Source organism: Lithobates pipiens, unplaced genomic scaffold, assembly GCF_037356315.1.
Source record: "Lithobates pipiens isolate NorthernLeopardFrog02 unplaced genomic scaffold, aLitPip1_a1.2 Scaffold_35, whole genome shotgun sequence".
Taxonomy (NCBI): domain Eukaryota; kingdom Metazoa; phylum Chordata; class Amphibia; order Anura; family Ranidae; genus Lithobates; species Lithobates pipiens.
Genome location: NW_027507811.1, coordinates 22,548,665 through 22,569,318, shown reverse-complemented (window position 1 = coordinate 22,569,318; position 20,654 = coordinate 22,548,665). Strand labels below are relative to the sequence as shown.

At 45.3% G+C, this 20,654-nt stretch overlaps 1 protein-coding gene across 1 annotated transcript in view; it reads left to right on the top strand.

The window, feature by feature from the left end:
- LOC143955209 (uncharacterized) overlaps positions 1–16,507 on the top strand; it is a 44,219-nt gene extending 27,712 nt beyond the window's left edge. The window contains exon 17 of the mRNA XM_077465295.1: positions 15,807–16,507. Within this exon, the coding sequence (XP_077321421.1) occupies positions 15,807–16,450 (644 nt within the window). The 3' untranslated portion in view covers positions 16,451–16,507. The remainder of the gene's footprint in view (positions 1–15,806) is intronic.
- The last annotated feature ends 4,147 nt before the right edge of the window (positions 16,508–20,654 follow it).

Here is a 20,654-nt window from a genome sequence, read left to right as displayed (position 1 = left end):
GGCGGGGCAAGGTCCCCGAGTCTGAAGGAAGAGTGGCGGGGCAAGGGTCCCGAGTCTGAAGGAAGAGTGGCGGGGCAAGGTCCCTTATTCTGAAGGAAGAGTGGCGGGGCAAGGTCCCCGAGTCTGAAGGAAGAGTGGCGGGGCAAGGTCCCCGAGTCTGAAGGAAGAGTGGCAGGGCAAGGTCCCCGAGTCTGAAGGAAGAGTGGCGGGCCAAGGTCCCCGAGTCTGAAGGAAGAGTGGCAGGGCACAGAATCCAGGTTGCATGAGGTCCAGTGTGAAGTTTCCACAGTCCATGATGATTTGGGGAGCCAGGTCAGCTGCTGGTGTTGGTCCACTGTGTTTTATCAAGTCCAAAGTCAGCGCAGACCCTCTACCAGGAAATTCTAGAACACTTCATGCTTCCCTCTGCTGACCGGCTTTATGAAGATGCTGATTTCATTTTCCAGAAGGACTTGGCACCTGCCCACACTGCCAAAAGTACCAATACCTAGTTTAATAATCATGGTATCACTGTGCTTGATTGGCCAGCAAACTCGCCTGACCTAAACCCCATGGAGAATCTGTGGGGTATTGTCAAGAGGAAGATGCACGTCACCAGACCCAACAATTCAGAGGAACTGAAGGCCACTATCAAAGAAACCTGGGCTTCCATAACACCTCAGCATTGCCAGAGGCTGATCACCTCCATGCCACGCCGCATTGATGCCGTAATTCATACAAAAGGAGCCTCAACCAAGTATTGAGTGCATACTATACTGTGCACGGACATAGCTTTTCAGTAAGCCAACATTTCTGTATTAAAAATCCTTTTTTTATTGGTCCTATGTAATATTTCTAATTTTCGGAGATGCTGAATTTCGGGTTTGCACTAGCTGTAAGCCATAATCATAAAAAATAAATAAATACAAAAAGAAAGAAATGCTTGACATATATTACACGGTGTGTAATGAATCTATATAATATGAGTTTCACTTTTTAAATTGAATTACTGAAATAAATGAACTTTTTCATGATATTTAAATTTGAGATGCACCTCTATACCAGAGACATTTTCTAACTGCACATTCCTCACATTCTCTGGTTATAGAGTAAAGTTGGGGCTTATCAATAATTTTATATTTATAGGCTTGTGACGATTAAATTATAGTAATGATCCTCAGTACTCGTATTACAAAGGTGGCATCACAGTCCTAAACTGTGGTAATTCATCGGGCAAATAAGGCCATACATGGGCAATACACTGGTGATTGTGACAGCAGATGGGTAACACACTGGCAATCATGAAAATCCATAGGGGCAACAAATGGACACTCGTCATAATAACAAAAAACTATACCAATTTGTGGACAACAAACAATGACAATAAAAGGCGATACAAAACAGGAATAACAACTGAATCTTGTCTGCCTATTATTTTTTTGTTCTACTGAAAAATGTGTGTACAGATCTAGCCCACTAATTTCAACGGATCCGCATATTAAAAAACAAAACAAAAAAACAAAAAAAACATAATAACCCACTGTATCCATACAGAACTAGAAATCTGCAGTTTGGATGTTGGAGGGAGAGCTGTCGGAGAATGTAGTGTGGATGGTGGAGGAGAGCTGTCGGAGAATGTAGTGTGGATGGTGGGAGGAGAGCTGTCGGAGAATGTAGTGTGGATGGTGGGGGAGATCTGTCAGAGAATGTAGTGTGGATGGAGGAGGAGAGCTCTTAGAGAATGTAGTGTGGATGGTGGGAGGAGATCTGTCGGAGAATGTAGTGTGGATGGTGAGCTGTCGGAGAATGTAGTGTGGATGGTGGGAGGAGATCTGTCGGAGAATGTAGTGTGGAAGGTGGAGGAGAGCTGTTGAAGAATGTAGTGAATGGTGGAGGAGAGCTGTTGCAGAATGTAGTGTGGATGGTGGAGGAGAGCTGTCAGAGAATGTAGTGTGGATGGTGGGAGGAGAGCTGTCGGAGAATGTAGTATGAATGGTGGAGAACTGTCAGAGAATGTAGTGTGGATGGGGGAGGAGAGCTGTCGGAGAATGTAGTGTGGATGGTGGAGGAGAGCTGTCAGAGAATGTAGTGTGGATGGTGGGAGGAGAGCTGTCGGAGAATGTAGTATGAATGGTGGAGAACTGTCAGAGAATGTAGTGTGGATGGTGGAGGAGAGCTGTCGGAGAATGTAGTGTGGATGGTGGAGGAGAGCTGTCGGATAATGTAGTGTGGATGGTGGAGGAGAGCTGTCGGAGAATGTAGTGTGGATGGTGGAGGAGAGCTGTCGGAGAATGTAGTGTGGATGGTGGAGGAGATCTGTCGGAGAATGTAGTGTGGAAGGTGGAGGAGAGCTGTTGAAGAATGTAGTGAATGGTGGAGGAGAGCTGTCGGAAAATGTAGTGTGGATGGTGGAGGAGAGCTGTCAGAGAATGTAGTGTGGATGGTGGGAGGAGAGCTGTCGGAGAATGTAGTATGAATGGTGGAGAACTGTCAGAGAATGTAGTGTGGATGGTGGAGGAGAGCTGTCGGAGAATGTAGTGTGGATGGTGGAGGAGAGCTGTCGGAGAATGTAGTGTGGATGGTGGAGGAGAGCTGTCGGAGAATGTAGTGTGGATGGTGGAGGAGAGCTGTCGAAGAATGTAGTGTGGATGGTGGAGGAGATCTGTCGGAGAATGTAGTGTGGATGGTGGGAGGAGAGCTGTCGGAGAATGTAGTGTGGATGGTGGGAGGAGAGCTGTCGGAGAATGTAGTGTGCATGGTGGGGGAGAGCTGTCAGAGAATGTAGTGTGGATGGTGGGAGGAGATCTGTCAGAGAATGTAGTGTGGATGGAGGAGGAGAGCTCTCAGAGAATGTAGTGTGGATGGTGGGAGGAGATCTGTCGGAGAATGTAGTGTGGATGGTGAGCTGTCGGAGAATGTAGTGTGGATGGTGGGGGAGAGCTGTCAGAGAATGTAGTGTGGATGGTGGGAGGAGATCTGTCGGAGAATGTAGTGTGGAAGGTGGAGGAGAGCTGTTGAAGAATGTAGTGAATGGTGGAGGAGAGCTGTCGGAGAATGTAGTGTGGATGGTGGAGGAGAGCTGTCAGAGAATGTAGTGTGGATGGTGGGAGGAGAGCTGTTGGAGAATGTAGTATGAATGGTGGAGAACTGTCGGAGAATGTAGTGTGGATGGTGGAGGAGAGCTGTCGGAGAATGTAGTGTGGATGGTGGAGGAGAGCTGTCGGAGAATGTAGTGTGGATGGTGGGAGGAGATCTGTCGGAGAATGTAGTGTGGATGGTGGGAGGAGATCTGTCGGAGAATGTAGTGTGGATGGTGGGAGGAGATCTGTCGGAGAATGTAGTGTGGATGGTGGGAGGAGATCTGTCGGAGAATGTAGTGTGGATGGTGGGAGGTGATCTGTCGGAGAATGTAGTGTGGATGGTGGGAGGAGAGCTTCGGAGAATGTAGTGTGGATGGTGGGAGGAGATCTGTCGGAAAATGTAGTGTGGATGGTGGGAGGAGAGCTGTTGGAGAATGTAGTGTGGTTGGTGCATTGAAATCACTATTGTGGCATTTTTGCATTAAAATGTTTTAGTTCTGCAATTTTTTTGTTTCAGAGAATATAGAAACATTAAACTGTGAATTCCTTAATTACACAAAAGCTGGGTTACAGTTTCACTTTCTCATACCTCCCAACTTTTGAACCTCACTGAAAGGAGGAAGTGGCCTGTGTGCCCTGTCAAAATGTAGGTGTGGCCAAAGTGGGAGGGACTTAGGGGTGTGCTGTGTACAAACTGCAGTGTTGAAGAGTGTGCTATGTACAGAGTGCAGGGTTGAGAGGTTCACTATGCACAGAGTGCAAGGTTAAGGGATGTGCTATATACTGAGTGCAGGGTTGAAGAGTGTGCTACGTACAGAGAGCAGGGTTGAAGAGTGTGCTACGTACAGAGTGCAGGGTTGAAGAGTGTGCTACGTACAGAGTGCAGGGTTGAAGAGTGTGCTACGTACAGAGTGCAGGGTTGAAGAGTGTGCTACGTACACAGAGCAGGATTGAAGAGTGTGCTACGTACAGAGTGCAGGGCTGAGGGATGTGCTACATACAGAGTGCAGATTTGAGGGGTGCTCTATGTACAGAGTGCAGGGTTGAAGAGTGTGCTACATACAGAGTGCAGGGCTGAGGGATGTGCTACATAATGGGTTGAGGGGTGTACTGCGTACAGAGTGCAGGGTTGAAGAGTGTGATAGGTACAGAATGCAGGGTTGAGGTGTGTGATACGTACAGAGTGCAGGGTTGAGGGGATGCACAATTTACAGAATACAGGGTTGAAGAGTGTGCTACGTACAGAGTGCAGGGCTGAGGGATGTGCTACATACAGGGTTGAGGGGTGTGCTACGTACTGAGTGCAGGGTTGAGGGGGTGCACTATTTACAGAGTGCAGGGTTGAAGAGTATGCTACGTGCAGAGTGCAGGGCTAAGAGATGTGCTAGGTGCAGGGTTGAGGGGGTGCGCTATTTACAGAGTGCAGGGTTGAGGGGGTGCACTATTTACAGAGTGCAGGGTTCAGATATGTGCTGCGTACAGAGTGCAGGGTTGAAGACTGTGCTACAATTAGATTGTAAGGTTGAGGGGTGTGTTACATACTGAGTCAAGGATTGAAGAGTGTGCTACATACAGAGTGCAGAGCTGAGGGTTGTGCTAGATACAGAGTGTTGGGCTGAGGGATGTGCTACATACAGAGTGCAGGGTTGAGGGGTGTGCTACATACAGAATACAGGGTTAAGGTGTGTATTACGTACAGAATGCAGGTTTGAGGGGTGTGCTACGTACTGATTGCAGGGCTGAAGGATGTGCTTTGTACAGAGTGCATGGTTAAAGAGTGCGATACATACAGATTGTAGGGTTGAGGGATGCGCTGCGTACTGAGTGCATAATTGAAGGGTGTGCTGTGTACTCCCAAGTTCTCCCCAAGTACAGAGCTCCCCACAAATCCTCTCCTTATGCAAAAGATCAGCTACAACTTACCTATACTGATATACTGATAAAGAAGGAGCTTCTGCCGTGGCCCGTGTATATTCCCTGCCCCCTCCTTCGCAATAAACATTTATTGATTGGTGTGCGCAAAAGTTATAGTGTCTACAAAATAGGGGATAGTTTTATGGCATTTCTATTGATAATTTTTTTTTTTTTACTAGTAATGGCGGCGATCATCGATTTTTATCATGACTGCGACATTATGGCAGACACATCTGACAATTTTTACAAATTTTTGGGACCATTGGCATTAATACAGCAATCAATGCTAAAAAAAATTGCATTGATTACTGTAAAAATGGCATTGGCAGTGAAGGGGTTAACCACTAGGTGGTGCTGTAGGGGTTAAGTGTGTCCTAGGGAGTGATTCTAACTGTGGGGGGGAGGGGCTGTGTGTGACACGACACTGATCACCGCTCCCGATTACAGGAACATTAGTATCTCCCCGTTCTTCCTCACCATGATACGATCGCGGGTGTCCGCGTGGACATCGAGTCTGCGGGACCCGTGATCGTGCTCACGGAGCTCCCACAAGCCTCCTCTTAAAGGGTAACGTACAGGTACGTTAATCTGCCTGTACGTGCCCTTCTTTCCCGCAGTATATCTGCGTGAGGTGGTCGGGAAGCAGTTAATGCAGCTATAATATGCACATATCATAAAGAATACAACCAAGGGTATGTGTGTGAGCCGCTCAGGCTGTATGGGAATGAAGTCCTGTGCCCACCGCTGTGAGTACTGGCCAGGTCATCTATACTCCAGGTAATGGTAGTGAGTGACTAGGTGTCCCGGGAGCCACACATCAAGTCAAGACCTGCTGTATGATAGTGAACGGTAGTCTCACCCTGGACCCCTGCTAGGCCACGCCCCCAATGAGTTTCACTCCTCCCACCAGAGCTTAATTGAGTGAGTTACACAGAAAGCTCTGGTGGGTGAAGTGAAATGTGTTGGAGGCATAGCCTGGCGGGGGTCCAGGCAGAGACCACCATTTACTAACATACAGCAGGTCTTATTATTATTATACATGATTTATATAGCGCCAACAGTTTGCACAGCGCTGTACACCATGAGGGCAGACAGTACAGTTACAATACAGGAGGAATCAGAGGGCCCTGCTCGTTAGAGCTTACAATCTAGGAGGGAGGATCAAGTGATACAAAAAGGTAAGCTATGGGGGATGATCTGATGGAGAAAGTAAAAGTACAGTTATTAGGTGTGGGTAGGATAGGCTTCTCTGAAGAGGAGGATTTTCAGGGAGAGTCTAAAAGCAAGCAGAGTAGGATGTGTAATTTCAGCTCTTGAGCGCCACCCTTTGGACACCTTCTGCTAATGTGTTTGGTGAGCATTGATTCCGAGCATGCATGTTTGTACTTTGCTCTGCCCCGCCGACTTTCCCCCGGAGCACCGAATTGAGATTTCAGACATGAGAGTCGGAGCCAGCTGTCAATCAGGCAGCTGGGTTGATCCCAACATAACGGTCAGGATCCTTCCGGAGCCTATGGTGCCCATATACCCTGTTTCCCCCGAAAATAAGACCTAGCGTGATTGTCTGTGATGGCTGCAATATAAGCCCTACCCCCCAAATAAGCCCAAACCCCGAAAATAAGACCTACAAGGACTAGGGCTTATTTGGGGGGGTAGGGCTTATATTGCAGCCATCACCGACAATCACGCTAGGTCTTATTTTCAGGGAAGCAGGGTAGTGTGGCTCTGTGGCATCAGCTGATAGCGGGCAAAAGCAAGTGCACTCTTGTGACTAGGGTTGCCACCTCATCATCCCTTTAAACCCAAACACATATGAATTACACGGGTTCTGAGGCTATTTTAATGCAGATTAGTCACCGAGTGAGTTTAATTACCACCTTAATCAGCCACAGAACCCGTGTAATTAAAATGTGTTCAGTTTTAAAGGGATGAGGTGGTAGCCCTAGCTGTGACCCAGAAGAGAAATATGGAAAAAAGCTTTGGCCATACTTCTCTTTTAAAACTTAATGTAGGCTGCAGTTTTTATATTATACACAAGGTGGGGATTTCACTGGCAGTACATGAAAAGCACACACAGGAAGTGATGTCAGAGACAGACAGGAAGTTATGTCTGGTACAAACAGGAAGTTCTGGGTGAGAGGTCAGCGGGATTGACTAGAGAGGAGACATTCCTGGAACTGGCAACAGAGGAGGTAATAAGATATTATTTTATATTTACACCCAGTAACCCCCCCCCCCCCCCGTCATGTCCGTCCTCTTCCTCCATAGTCACTGTGATGTCTGTTATCTCCATCAGCTATTGCTACATACTTAATTTACTGTATTAGAATATGTACAAAGATACACCCTAAATATAGAGCCTCTGGTTTATAGACCAGATACATCCTAAATATAGGACCATTTATCCAACTGTCCATCCAGAGCCTCTGGTTTATAGCCTGGATACATCCTAAACATAGAGCCATTCATCACCAACAAAGGGCATGGACTAATGCCGCGTACACATGACCGGACTTTCCGTCAGAATAAACTGACGGTCTTTCGGACCGAACAGACTTGCCTAAACACCATCACACCAAAGTCCATTTGTTTCTAACGCGATGACGTAAGACGGGACTAGAAAAGGAAGTTCAATGGCCAGTAGCCAACAGCTGAGAGGAAAGTTTGTTCCAAAGCTTACATGGGCTCTCCCAAGGCTCCAGATAGTGAAGATGGGTTTTACTGCATGTTAGTACCGTGTCGTGGTCCTCAGGATTGCCCCACCAGAAGGCGAGCAAGCTGGGGTCCAGTAGCAGATATAGAAAGAAGGGGGTCAAGCAGAAGTGTAGTCAGTAAACAAGCCAAGGTTGGTAATAAGTGAATACAAGTTGGGATCAAGCGGAAAGGTAGTCAAGGAACAAACCAAAGGTTGGTAACGAGTGGTTGCAGGTTGGGATCTAGTGGAAGCTTAGTCAAGGAACAAGCCAATGGTCGGTAACGAGTGGTTGCAGGTTGGGATCTAGCGGAAGCGTAGTCAAGAAACAAGTCAAAGGTTGGTAACTACTAGTGGCGAACACAAGGACAACCGCTACAGTGAAAAGTGTAAGAAATTGGCTGGAGAAAGCCTAATAATCTGGCAAACAGAAAGTCCAAAGACATGGCATAAATAGGAAGTTAATAGGAGGAGCAAAGCATTCAAGGTTCACCAGAAACAAGGTTCAAGACCAGATTGTCTAACGGATCAGGCAGGGAGCTGTCCAGCATGTCAGGTGGCTCAGCAAGAACAATTACTGTCAGACATAGCAGAGGTCCTGAGTTCAGATCCAGGTCCTGATAGGGCGCATTTTTTTTTAAAGGAATGTTTTGGTTGAGTAAGGAAATGCATAAGATCCAAGATTCAGAATAGTTGACTTTAAAGTTACTAAGCAAGCCATAAATGATAGAGGCGTGGTCGTGTGGGGGTTTGTGACGTACAACAATAAGTCATGTGCGAACTCGAGTTTTGTATACAGTATATCATTTTTATTTGCATCTTTATTTTTATATTTATATGATTTATATGTTTGCATTTGTTTTGTAGCCCTGATGAACGGGGGAGTCTGGCCTCCAAAATGCGTTGGTTTTTCTGCTATGACCCAGATTCATCAGTAAAAATGTGGTTGTTTGGTTGGTACTCTCATTGGACTGTATGTACTTGAATTCTTAACTCTTGGTTTTTCCCCAGTCTTAAAGAGGTGTCCCCGTTTGTGGAGTGTGGCCAAACCGCAGCTAGAGCGCCATGTGATAATTCAACTGACCCATTGGAAATCCATATCCAGCTCCCCGTTTTTTTTTCTTGTTTTTGGACTGTATAAATTACAGGACCACATCAGTGAGCATGGAGAAAGACCAAAGCCATGCGAGAGAGAGAATATTAGACCTCACCCTGGAGATCATCTATCTGCTGACCGGAGAGGTGAGGAGGATTCTGGGAGGTCACATGACATCACTCTTATCTCTATTAATGAAACACAGACCTGACCGGAGAGGTGAGGAGGATTCTGGGAGGTCACATGACATCACTCTTATCTCTATTAATGAAACACAGACCTGACCGGAGAGGTGAGGAGGATTCTGGGAGGTCACATGACTTCACACTTATCTCTATTAATGAAACACAGACCTGACCGGAGAGGTGAGGAGGATTCTGGGAGGTCACATGACATCACTCTTATCTCTATTAATGAAACACAGACCTGACCGGAGAGGTGAGGAGGATTTTGGGAAGTCTAGCAATAATTATTACTTTCTCTCTATACACAGGATTATAAAGTAGTGAGGAAAATATCTGAAGATCCATTAACACCCAGCAGCCGTCTTCCCAGGACATCACCCATCACAGTGCCTCCACCTCACTGCCTGACAACAGAGGTAACCAGAGCCAAGAATATTCTAGAAGTCACCAAGAAGATCATTGGTCTTCTGACAGGAGAGGTGAGCGGTGCCGGGAATTCTGGGACATTATCCAGTAACAGACAAGGGATGTGTCTGGATGGTGACTGTATCATTGTGTGTGTCGGGTTCCTATAAGGCAGTGGTGGCGAACCTTGGCACCCCAGATGTTTTGGAACTACATTTCCCATGATGCTCATGCACTCTGCAGTATAGAGGAGTATCATGGGAAATGTAGTTCCAAAACATCTGGGGTGCCAAGGTTCGCCATCACTTCTATAAGGTGTCAGCTTTTTTTTATGAATGTATTCGGTCATCGTTGGTGTTTAGGGTGAAGAAGTGAAAGACATCCAAGTTGAGGTTAAAGTGGAAGAAGAGAGGTTGGTGAGTGGAGATCAGCAGTCTATGGAGCAGGGGAAGATGATTATGGACAGTAAACAGGAGGAATCTTCTTTACATATGACCACAAGTAAGTAATCACTAAATACAGAAACAGTACCATGGGGCCAAACCCTACTGCTGGGGCCCTACCATAAACCACTTGCCGACCACCCACCGTCATTATACGTTGGCTGTTTGAAGAGGAATATCGTTATGGCACATATGACACATAGCACATAGCTGCCATAACCCCCGGTATCCTCTTCTTCAGCGGGCGGTCAGCTTTCAGATAAAAGTGGTCTCGGCGGCGGATTCACATTTTATCGGTGGTGGGGGAGGGCCCCCTCCCACCACCCTCCAGTGGTCTCTGCCGCTTACCGGACCCGCCGATAGCTGGCGGAGACGATCGGGTCCTCTCTCCTGTTTGGCTGGCTGCCGAGTGAGGGGAAGATGGCCCCCATTCGGCTCCATATCATTGACTGGCAGAAGCTATTGTCAAACACGTCACTTCCACCCAATGCTCTTGAAGGAGACTTTCTTTTTTAAATTGCATTTTAGTGTAAATATGAGGTCTTTTTGACCCCAGATCTCATATTTAAGAGGTCCTGTTATGCTTTTTTTCTATTACAAGGGATGTTTATATTCCTTGTAATAGGAATAAAAGTGACACAAAATGTTTTTTTTTTTTTTAAAAGGACAGTGTCAAAATAAAAATTAAATTAAATAATAAAGAAAAAAAAATTTAGCGTGCCCAGTCCCGCCGAGCTCGCGTGCAGAAGTGAATACTTACGCGATTAGCGCTCGCATATTAAAAAGGTGCTCAAACCATGTGAGGTATCGCCATGCTTTTAGAGCGAGAACAATAATTCTAGCCCTAGATCTCCTCTGTAACTCAAAACTGGTAACCTGTAGAAATGTTTTAATTTTTTTTGTCGCCATTCCACGAGCGGGCGCAATTTTGAAGCGTGACGTGTTGGCTATCAATTTACTCAGCATAATATTATCTTTTACAATATATAAAAAAGTGGGCTAACTTTACTAACTTTCCTGTTGGATCAGTACAACTCCATAATTATGATATTGGTACCTTAGCAGTCTGAGAAGATGGTAGTAGTCCCATTAGAGGGTGGTGCTTCAATAAACCGAAGGGTAGAAGGAGCGAGAACTGCGCTACTCACGATTGCTGTGCCGTGTCTTCTAATTCTTAGATTTCCATTAAAGGATGACAACCCTCATTTTCAAAGGGGAGAGCACTCATTATTAGCAATAGTCAAACCACTCCACTCATCCGCTAGGAACCCCTCTCCTCCCTTCAAATGGCTGTAAACCCTTATTTTTTATTTTTTTTCCTTACCTGCTCTGTGCAATGGTTTTGCACAGAGCAGCCCCAATCCTCTTCTTCTCAAGTCTCCTGCCGGTGTTTTGTCACATATGGCGACCCATCACGTTTGGCTACCCGCTGGACTGTGCATGCGTGACACCGCCATGTGCGTTCCACCCCTGAGTCCAGGTTCAAGCCCCACCATCCGAGTGGACATAGAGTTAGGTTATAATTATGCCAAGCGAAGCGAGGCCGTGCCCAAAGCCTGGCGAGCGGCCCTGTGTTGGAACGCATATGGCGGCGTCGCTCATGCACGCTCAAGTGGGTAGCAAAATGTGATCGGTAGCCGAATGTGACATGACACCAGCACTCATGGCTCCACCCCACACAGAGTGCCCACCATAGCAAAGCCGTTTGCTATGGGGGCTCTTAGGCAGGTTAACTTCTGAGCTGGTTGTGTGTTCGTTGACGGCTCTGCCCCACTCCCTTTTCACTGACTGTGATTGCTATCTTTGAGCCAATGAGGGGGGAAGAGAGCCGTTGATCTGAAGCACATCACTGGATCGAAGTCGGGCTCAGATAAGTATGTGAGGGGAGGGGGGGTGCAGAGAATGCAAGGTAAAAAAACCTTCAGCCTTTAAAACCACTTTAAGTAATTCAGGGCAGGTTGAATAGTAGAAGGGGAAATAAGATCTTTCTACATGCCCCCAACTTAAAATGTGACACATCCTCGTGGATTCTGTACCCTGCGTTTTCACTATCCTCTACTCTGGGTTTTCCCCATTTCTAAGGGGTGTCCTTGTTTTACGAAGTGTTACCCAACCATAGCTAGTATGTCATGTGGTAATTCAATTGATCCTCTAAAAATCTATAGCCATCTCCTCATTTTTACTTTGTCTTTGGACTGTATAGATCACGTGGGCACATCAATGAAGATGGACAAAGACCAAAGCCAAGTGACTGAGAGGATATTGGACCTCACCCTGGAGATCATCTACCTACTGACTGGAGAGGTGTGGAGGATGTTCGGAGAGTCACATGATATCCAACCTAAATAATAAATAGTTAATGAACCACAGATCTGACCTCAGAGGTGAGGAGGATTCTGGGAAGACTCTAGTGCCAATTTTTACTTTCTATCTTTATACAGGATTATAAATCAGTGAAGAAAATATCTGGTGATCCATTATCACCCAGCAGCCATCTTCACGGGACATTACCCATCACAGTGCCTCCACCTCACTGCCTGACAACAGAGGTAACCAGTGCCAAGAAGATTCTAGAAGTCACCAAGAAGATCATTGATCTGCTGACAGGAGAGGTGAGCGGTGACGGGAATTCTGGGACATTATCCAGTAACAGACAAGGGATGTGTCTGGATGGTGACTGTATCATTGTGTGTGTCAGGTTCCTATAATGGTCAAAATGTTACACCTTTTTTTCTCAATGAAGGAACAGAAGCATTTAGAAGAACAGAAGGATCTCCATAAGGACGTCATGATGGAGGATCAGCCGCCCCTCACATCACCGGGTAAGAGTAGACTTTATTGTAAAGGAGAGAGCAGTACGGAGGATCCACCTAGATCCCCCATCATCTGATAAACACATAGAAACAATGTATTCAGTCAGTGTGTGTGTTTCCTACAGATGGATCCAGTAATGGGAACCCACCAGAGAGATGTCCCCGTCCTCTGTATTCCCGGGATTCCACACAGGAAGATCACACCATCCCCCACCATCATCAGGTAGGTAGAAAGTGAACATATATACCTGAAAACATATTTCAAGCAATTGGATAACGTTCTTTTTGCTCCTTGTTATATTATCTTGGGGTTTAGGCTGTAGATCTGAAAGACCTAAAAATTAAGGTGAAAGAGGAAGAAGAGAGGTTGGTGAGAGGAGATCAGCAGTCTATGGAGGAGGGGGAGATGACTGTGAAAATTAAAGAAGAGGAATCTTCTCTACATATAGATACAAGTAAGTAATAAACACAAAAGGCAGAGACAATTTCCAGTTACTTTATAGAAGTAAAAAAAAAAAATATATATATATATATATATATATATATATATATATATATATATATATATATATATATATATATATATATATATATATATATATATTTAAATAACTTCCTGGGTTAAGCAAAGACAAATGTCCATAAACCCAGCAAAAAAATAATAAAAATTAGAAGAAAAAAAGGCAAAACCCACAGTTGATCCAGATGAACAGCAGAATCAATCAATGTTCTGCCACATTCTTTCTACAAATAATAGAATGCATTGGTATATCTTGTGCTTAAAACATCCAATACAATAAAAAAGATTGATTTGGCAAAAGACAATTTCTGTAGAAAACCATTTTTGATTTTCACTTCAGCAAAGTACTCTTTTCAATATTTGGAGGTTAAACATTATTTCCTCCTGTAACTCAGTTTGTTCTGTTACTATCCAAGATAGAGAACTTGGCATCCTTTGGTAAGGCAAAAAGATTGGGAAACCATAACTGCCAACAGGAAGAAAATCAATGCTGTAGGAACACCACCATCGCATATTCCCCAACAAATGAAGTGGAGATACTGTACACCATATGAAAGGTCCATCTCCATTTCTCAATATAACGTCATGTTCCCAACAAATTAGGAGGAGATACTGTACACCATATGAAAGGTCCATCTCCATTCCTCAATATAACGTCATGTTCCCAACAAATGAGGAGGAGATACTGTACACCATATGAAAGGTCCATCTCCATTCCTCAATATAATGTCATGTTCCCAACAAATGAGGAGGAGATACTGTACACCATATGAAAGGTCCATCTCCATTCCTCAATATAACGTCATGTTCCCAACAAATGAGGAGGAGATACTGTACACCATATGAAAGGTCCATCTCCATTCCTCAATATAACGTCATGTTCCCAACAAATGAGGAGGAGATACTGTACACCATATGAAAGGTCCATCTCCATTCCTCAATATAACGTCATGTTCCCAACAAATGAGGAGGAGATACTGTATACCATATGAAAGGTCCATCTCCATTCCTCAATATAACGTCAGGTTACCAACAAATGAGGTGGAGATACTGTATACCATATGAAAGGTCCATCTCCATTCCTCAATATAACGTCATGTTCCCAACAAATGAGGAGGAGATACTGTACATCATATGAAAGGTCCATCTCCATTCCTCAATATAACATCATGTTCCCAACAAATGAGGAGGAGATACTGTACACCATATGAAAGGTCCATCTCCATTCCTCAATATAATGTCATGTTCCCAACAAATGAGGAGGAGATACTGTACATCATATGAAAGGTCCATCTCCATTCCTCTATAACGTCATGTTCCCAACAAATGAGGAGGAGATACTGTACACCATATGAAAGGTCCATTTACATTCCTCAATATAACGTCATGTTCCCAACAAATGAGGAGGAGATACTGTACACCATATGAAAGGTCCATCTCCATTCCTCAATATAATGTCATGTTCCCAACAAATGAGGAGGAGATACTGTACACCATATGAAAGGTCCATCTCCATTCCTCAATATAGCGTCATGTTCCCAACAAATGAGGAGAAGATACTGTACACCATATGAAAGGTCCATCTCCATTCCTCAATATAACATCATGTTCCCAACAAATGAGGAGGAGATACTGTACACCATATGAAAGGTCCATCTCCATTCCTCAATATAATGTCATGTTCCCAACAAATGAGATGGAGATACTGTACACCATATGAAAGGTCCATCTCCATTCCTCAATATAATGTCATGTTCCCAACAAATGAGGAGGAGATACTGAACATCATATGAAAGGTCCATCTCCATTCCTCTATAACGTCATGTTCCCAACAAATGAGGAGGAGATACTGTACATCATATGAAAGGTCCATCTCCATTCCTCAATATAACGTCATGTTCCCAACAAATGAGGAGGAGATACTGTACACCATATGAAAGGTCCATCTCCATTCCTCAATATAACGTCATGTTCCCAACAAATGAGGAGGAGATACTGTACACCATATGAAAGGTCCATCTCCATTCCTCAATATAACATCATGTTCCCAACAAATGAGGAGGAGATACTGTACATCATATGAAAGGTCCATCTCCATTCCTCAATATAACGTCATGTTCCCAACAAATGAGGAGGAGATACTGTACACCATATGAAAGGTCCATCTCCATTCCTCAATATAACGTCATGTTCCCAACAAATGAGGAGAAGATACTGTACACCATATGAAAGGTCCATCTCCATTATCACAGTATGAAAGACGGTTTATGGTGCAATATGGATGTACTGTGTGATTTAACTGGTTTGTCTTCATATTTTGGAGTTATAATTACATCAAATATATATATATGATTAAATAACATGAAGGATATTTATAACTTTTTAAAAAATCTTGCTTTCTCCCAGATGGGCATTATGTCTGGAATACAGCAGAGAGACATCTTACTTTACCTACAGACTATTGTGAAGAAAATACTCTTATTCCAGATATCTATGTGAATTGTCAAAGTGCAGAAAGAACACTGGTCCCATCTCCTTTAAATGATGGAGCTCACACAGCATCGAGTTCATTGTCAAGTTCAGTGTGTGGGAACAAAGCACCTGTCAAACACAAGAAAAGTAATGCAATTGTGGGTCCCTATTCATGTCCAGAGTGTGGAAAGTGTTTCAGTCAAAAAGGAAACCTCCTTAATCACCAGAAAAGCCACACAGGTGAATGCACTTATTCATGTTCAGAGTGCGGGAAGTGTTTCAGTCGTAAAGGAAAACTTATTCTACACCAGAGAATTCACGCAGACGAGCGCCCGTATTTATGCTCAGAGTGCGGGAAAAGTTTCACTGAGAAAAGAAGCCTCATCTTACACCATAGAATTCACACTGATGAGCGGCCTTATTCCTGTGCAGAGTGCGGAAAAAGTTTTACTCAACATATCATACTTCTTAGACACCAGAGCGTTCACGCAGGCAAGGGTTCTTTTTCGTGTTCAGAGTGCGGGAAATGTTTCACTAGGAAATGTAGTCTGGTGGAACACCAGAAAATTCACACTCAGGATGGTCTTTTACTATGTTTGGAGTGCGGGAAAAGTTTCTCCAGGAGAGGAAGCCTAATAAGACACCAGAGAATTCACACGGGCGAACGTCCTTTTTCCTGTTTGGATTGCGGGAAATGTTTCACTCAGCAAAGCATACTTTTTCGACACCGCAGTATTCACACTGGGGAGCGGCCCTTTGCCTGTTCGGAGTGCGGGAAGGCTTTTTCTAGGAAACGAAGTCTGGTTGGGCACCAGAAGATTCACATTCGGGATGGCTCTTTTTCATGTTGAGAGTGTGGGAAATGTTTTACACAAGACAATGATCTAATAAAGCAACTGTTCAGTCAACTGTATGATTAAAATGGGTTTATAATGGGGAACATCCTAGCAAACGTGAAAGTAATATTTTGGTTAAAGCTGAAGTCTGATGGGCTGAATCAGGCAAGCTTTATAAACTCTGGACTTTGAACAGATGTAGAGAGAAGACTGCAGATAAACATGGACAACTTACACTATACTACCAAAAGTATTGGGACACCTGCACACGCACGTGAACTTTAATGGCATCCCAGTCTTAGTCCGTAGGGTTCAATATTGAGTTGGCCCACCCTTTGCAGCTATAACATCTTCAACTCTTCTGGGAAGGCCGTCCACAAGGTTTAGGAGTGTCTATGGGAATGTTTGACCATTCTTCCAGAACAGCATATGTACGGTCAGGCACTGATATAGAACGAGAAGGCCTGGCTCGCAGTCTCCGCTCTTATTCATCTCAAAGGTGTTCTATCAGGTTGAGGCCAATCACGTTCCTCCCCCCCCAAACTCGCTCATCCATGTCTTTATGGATCTTGCTTTGTGCACTGGTCCATATCATTTGGTGGAGGGGGGGATTATGGTGTGGGGGTTGTTTTTAAGAGGTTGAGCTTGGCCCCTTAGTTCCAGTGAAGGGAGCTCTTAAAGAGGTTGTAAACCCTTATGCCGCGTACACACGAGCAGACTTTTCAACATCCAAAGTCCGACGGACTGAGTCCGTCAGACTATTCGATCGTGTGTGGGCTGCAACGGACTTTTGACTCGCCAAAGTCCGAAGGACTTTAGAATATGGAACATGCTTCAAATTTTCCCGACCGAACTCCGCCGGACCCGGGTCCCTTCGAAAACTCCGCTCGTGTGTATGCTATTCCGACGGACTAAAACCGACGCTAGGGCAGCTATCGGCTACTGGCTATGAACTTCCGTATTCGAATCCAGTCGTACGTCATCACGTTCGAATCCGTCGGAGTTTAGTGTGATTGTGTGTGGCCAAGTCCGCTCCGCCGAAAAGTCCGTCAGAACTCCGGCAGAACTCCGACGGAACTCCTTCGGAAGTCTGTCGGACATATGTCCTCTCGTGTGTACGGGGCTTTACAAACCACTTTGACCTACAGGTAAGCCTAGATTAAGGCTTACCTGTAGGTCCAAGAAATATCTCCTAAACCTATACGGTTTAGAAGAGATTTACCTGAAGACAGCCACCGCTGTCTACGGTGCATGCGCCGTAGACAGCGGCACGCAGGTGCACTGGGCAGGCTGCAGATCGCGGCGATATGCCGCGAGTATCGGCTCCCGTGCGCATGTGCGGGAGTGACGTCATCGCTGCTCCGGCAAATCACGGTGCCGGAGCAGTGAGACCCGGAAGTCACTCCGGGATCCATGGCAGCGGCGGACATGAAGACGGAGGACCGCTTCGGGGGCTTCGTTCTCAGGTAAGTCATTCATAATAAGCTAGTATGCTATGTATATGCTCATTATGCCTTTGCCTTGCAGGTTGCTTTTTTTTTTTTCCATGGGTTTACAACCACTTTAAGGCGTCAGCATACCAAGACATTTTGGACAATTTCATGCTCCCAACTTTGTGGGAACAGTTTGGGGACGGCCCCTTCCTTTTCCAACATGACTGCGCACCAGTGCACAAAGCAAGGTCCATAAAGACATGGATGAGCGAGTTTGGGATGGAGGAACTTGACTGGCCTGCACAGAGTCTTGACCTCAACCCGATAAAACATCTTTGGGATGAATTAGGCTGGATTCACACCTAGGCATTTTTAGTGCTTTTTGCATTTTGCAAATTTGCACTACAGATCGTGTTCCATAGGAAACCATGGTAAATACATTGTAGTGCAAATCTGCAAAATACAAAAAGCACTAAAAATGCATAGGTGTGAATCCAGCCTTAGAGCGGAGACTGCGAGCCAGGCCTTCTCGTCCGAAATCAGTGCCTGACCGCACAAATGCGCTTTGGGAAGAATGGTCAAACATTCCCCATAGACACACTCCTAAGCAGCCTTCCCAGAAGAGTTGAAGCTGTTGTTATAGCTGCGATGGGTGGGCCAACTCAATACTGAACCCTGCGGACTAAGGCCCGATTCACACCTATGCATCTTTAGTGCTTTTTGCATTTTGCAGATTTGCACTACATTCCATTTAGCATGGTTTCCTATGGAACACGTTCTGTAGTGCAAATCTGCAAAATGCAAAAGCACTAAAAATGCCATAGGTGTGAATCAGGCCTAAGACTGGGATGCCATTAAAGTTCATGTGCGTGTAAAGGCAGGTGAATAGTTTCCAACATTGGAAAAAAAATTTATAGGGACACTTTTTCGTCTGTAGGCGTCTTATTATAATTAGGGAGCGGGGCATTTGTTTTAAAGTGTGGTGTAGAAGGAAAAGAAAAAAAGTTTGTGGTTAAAATGAAATAGTGGGCATGGCTCAAGAGTATGTGTTCCGAGTCTAAGATGAACGAGGGATGGAGGGAGAAAGAAATAGATAGGAAGGGAAGGAGAGAGAAGGAAGGAAAGAGAAATAAAGGGACAGTAGACCCAGATCCTACACCACAATAGAAATGTGTATTCCAGAAAGGTTAACAATCAGCAGATAAAGATACTCCAAACACCTGGTGCTAGTGCTTCAATCAACCCGGCACCATGGTTGTTATGGTGTCAGGATGATTGAAGCACATTATTTCTATTATTACATTGTAATATAAAATGAAATGGTTCAACATAATGCAGAATCAGTGGGAGCCCTGCACGTATTACCTGTCACGTTGCCTGCCACCACATGCTATCAGGCATCCCCAGCAGAGTCCCTCTTTACATCAGGTGTCCCCAGCTGAGTCCCTCCTTACATCGGGCATCCCCAGCTGAGTCCCTCCTTACATCAGGCGTCCCCAGAAGAGTCCCTCCTTACATCAGGCGTCCCCAGAAGAGTCCCTCCTTACATCAGGCGTCCCCAGAAGAGTCCCTCCTTACATCAGGCGTCCCCAGAAGAGTCCCTCCTTACATCAGGCGTCCCCAGAAGAGTCCCTCCTTACATCAGGCGTCCCCAGAAGAGTCCCTCCTTACATCAGGCGTCCCCAGAGGAGTCCCTCCTTACATCAAGTGTCCCAAGAGGAGTCCCTCCTGACATCGGGCGTCCCCAGCGGAGTCCCTCCTGACATCGGGCGTCCCCAGCGGAGTCCCTCCTGACATCGGGCATCCCCAGCGGAGTCCCTCCTTACATCAGGCTTCCCCAGCGCAGCCCCTCCTTACATCAGGAGTCTCCAGCGGAGTCCCTTTTTACATCAGGTATCCCCAGTGCAGTAGAGTCCCTTGGCTGAAATCGGAACTCCGCCCCTACAGCCCTCTGCACTCCAGCTCCTCCCACTCTGCCTCGCAATGTTATTCGGCAGTCTACTGCTCCCGTGCGCAACCCAGTTTTCATGGGGAAAGCTGTCTCAATACAACACCATGAAAACAGGGGACGGGGCGGTAGACGGCCGCATAACATTGCGAGGGAGAGTGGGAGGAGCTGCAGTGCAGAGGGCTGGAGGGGCAGAGTTCAGATCTGAGCTGGGAGCTAGGGGGAAGCAGGAAAGCGATCTCGCGGTGGCCATATTTTTGGAGAGAGAGCTGCTGCTATCTATTTTTTTTTGGCAGCGGAGCTGGCAAAAACAAAATCCCAGGATTTTAATTTGGACGGCCTCCCAAAATCGGGATTGTTGGCAAGTATGCAGGTGTCCCAATACTTTTGGTAATATAGCGTAGATAGGAAGATTTGTTTAATCTCTGTGTATCACCTGAGGCCAGTCACTACACTGGGTATATGGAAGGGTTTACAACCACTTTAATGAAATTATTGCTCTAACTTGAAAATCCATGAGTATGCTACAGAATAGATCTTATGACAGGAACTGAAAAACAATGTGGTAATGCACACCGAGTGACCTTAACAAGCAAAACTTATCTGCGGTCAAGCAGGAAGGTGAAGGTCAACCAAAGTATTAGAGATATATATATATATATATATATATATATATATAGCACTTCGATTCTTCAGAATTTCTCAAACCCTTTTGGCCTCATCTTTCTTTGCTCACCCTATGACCTGGTGTGTAAGTGCAGCATGGAAGGGGAAGGACCTACTCTTCATTTGTGGACCTGCAGATCTATATTAATGTGGGTTATAGCAGTAGCAAGTT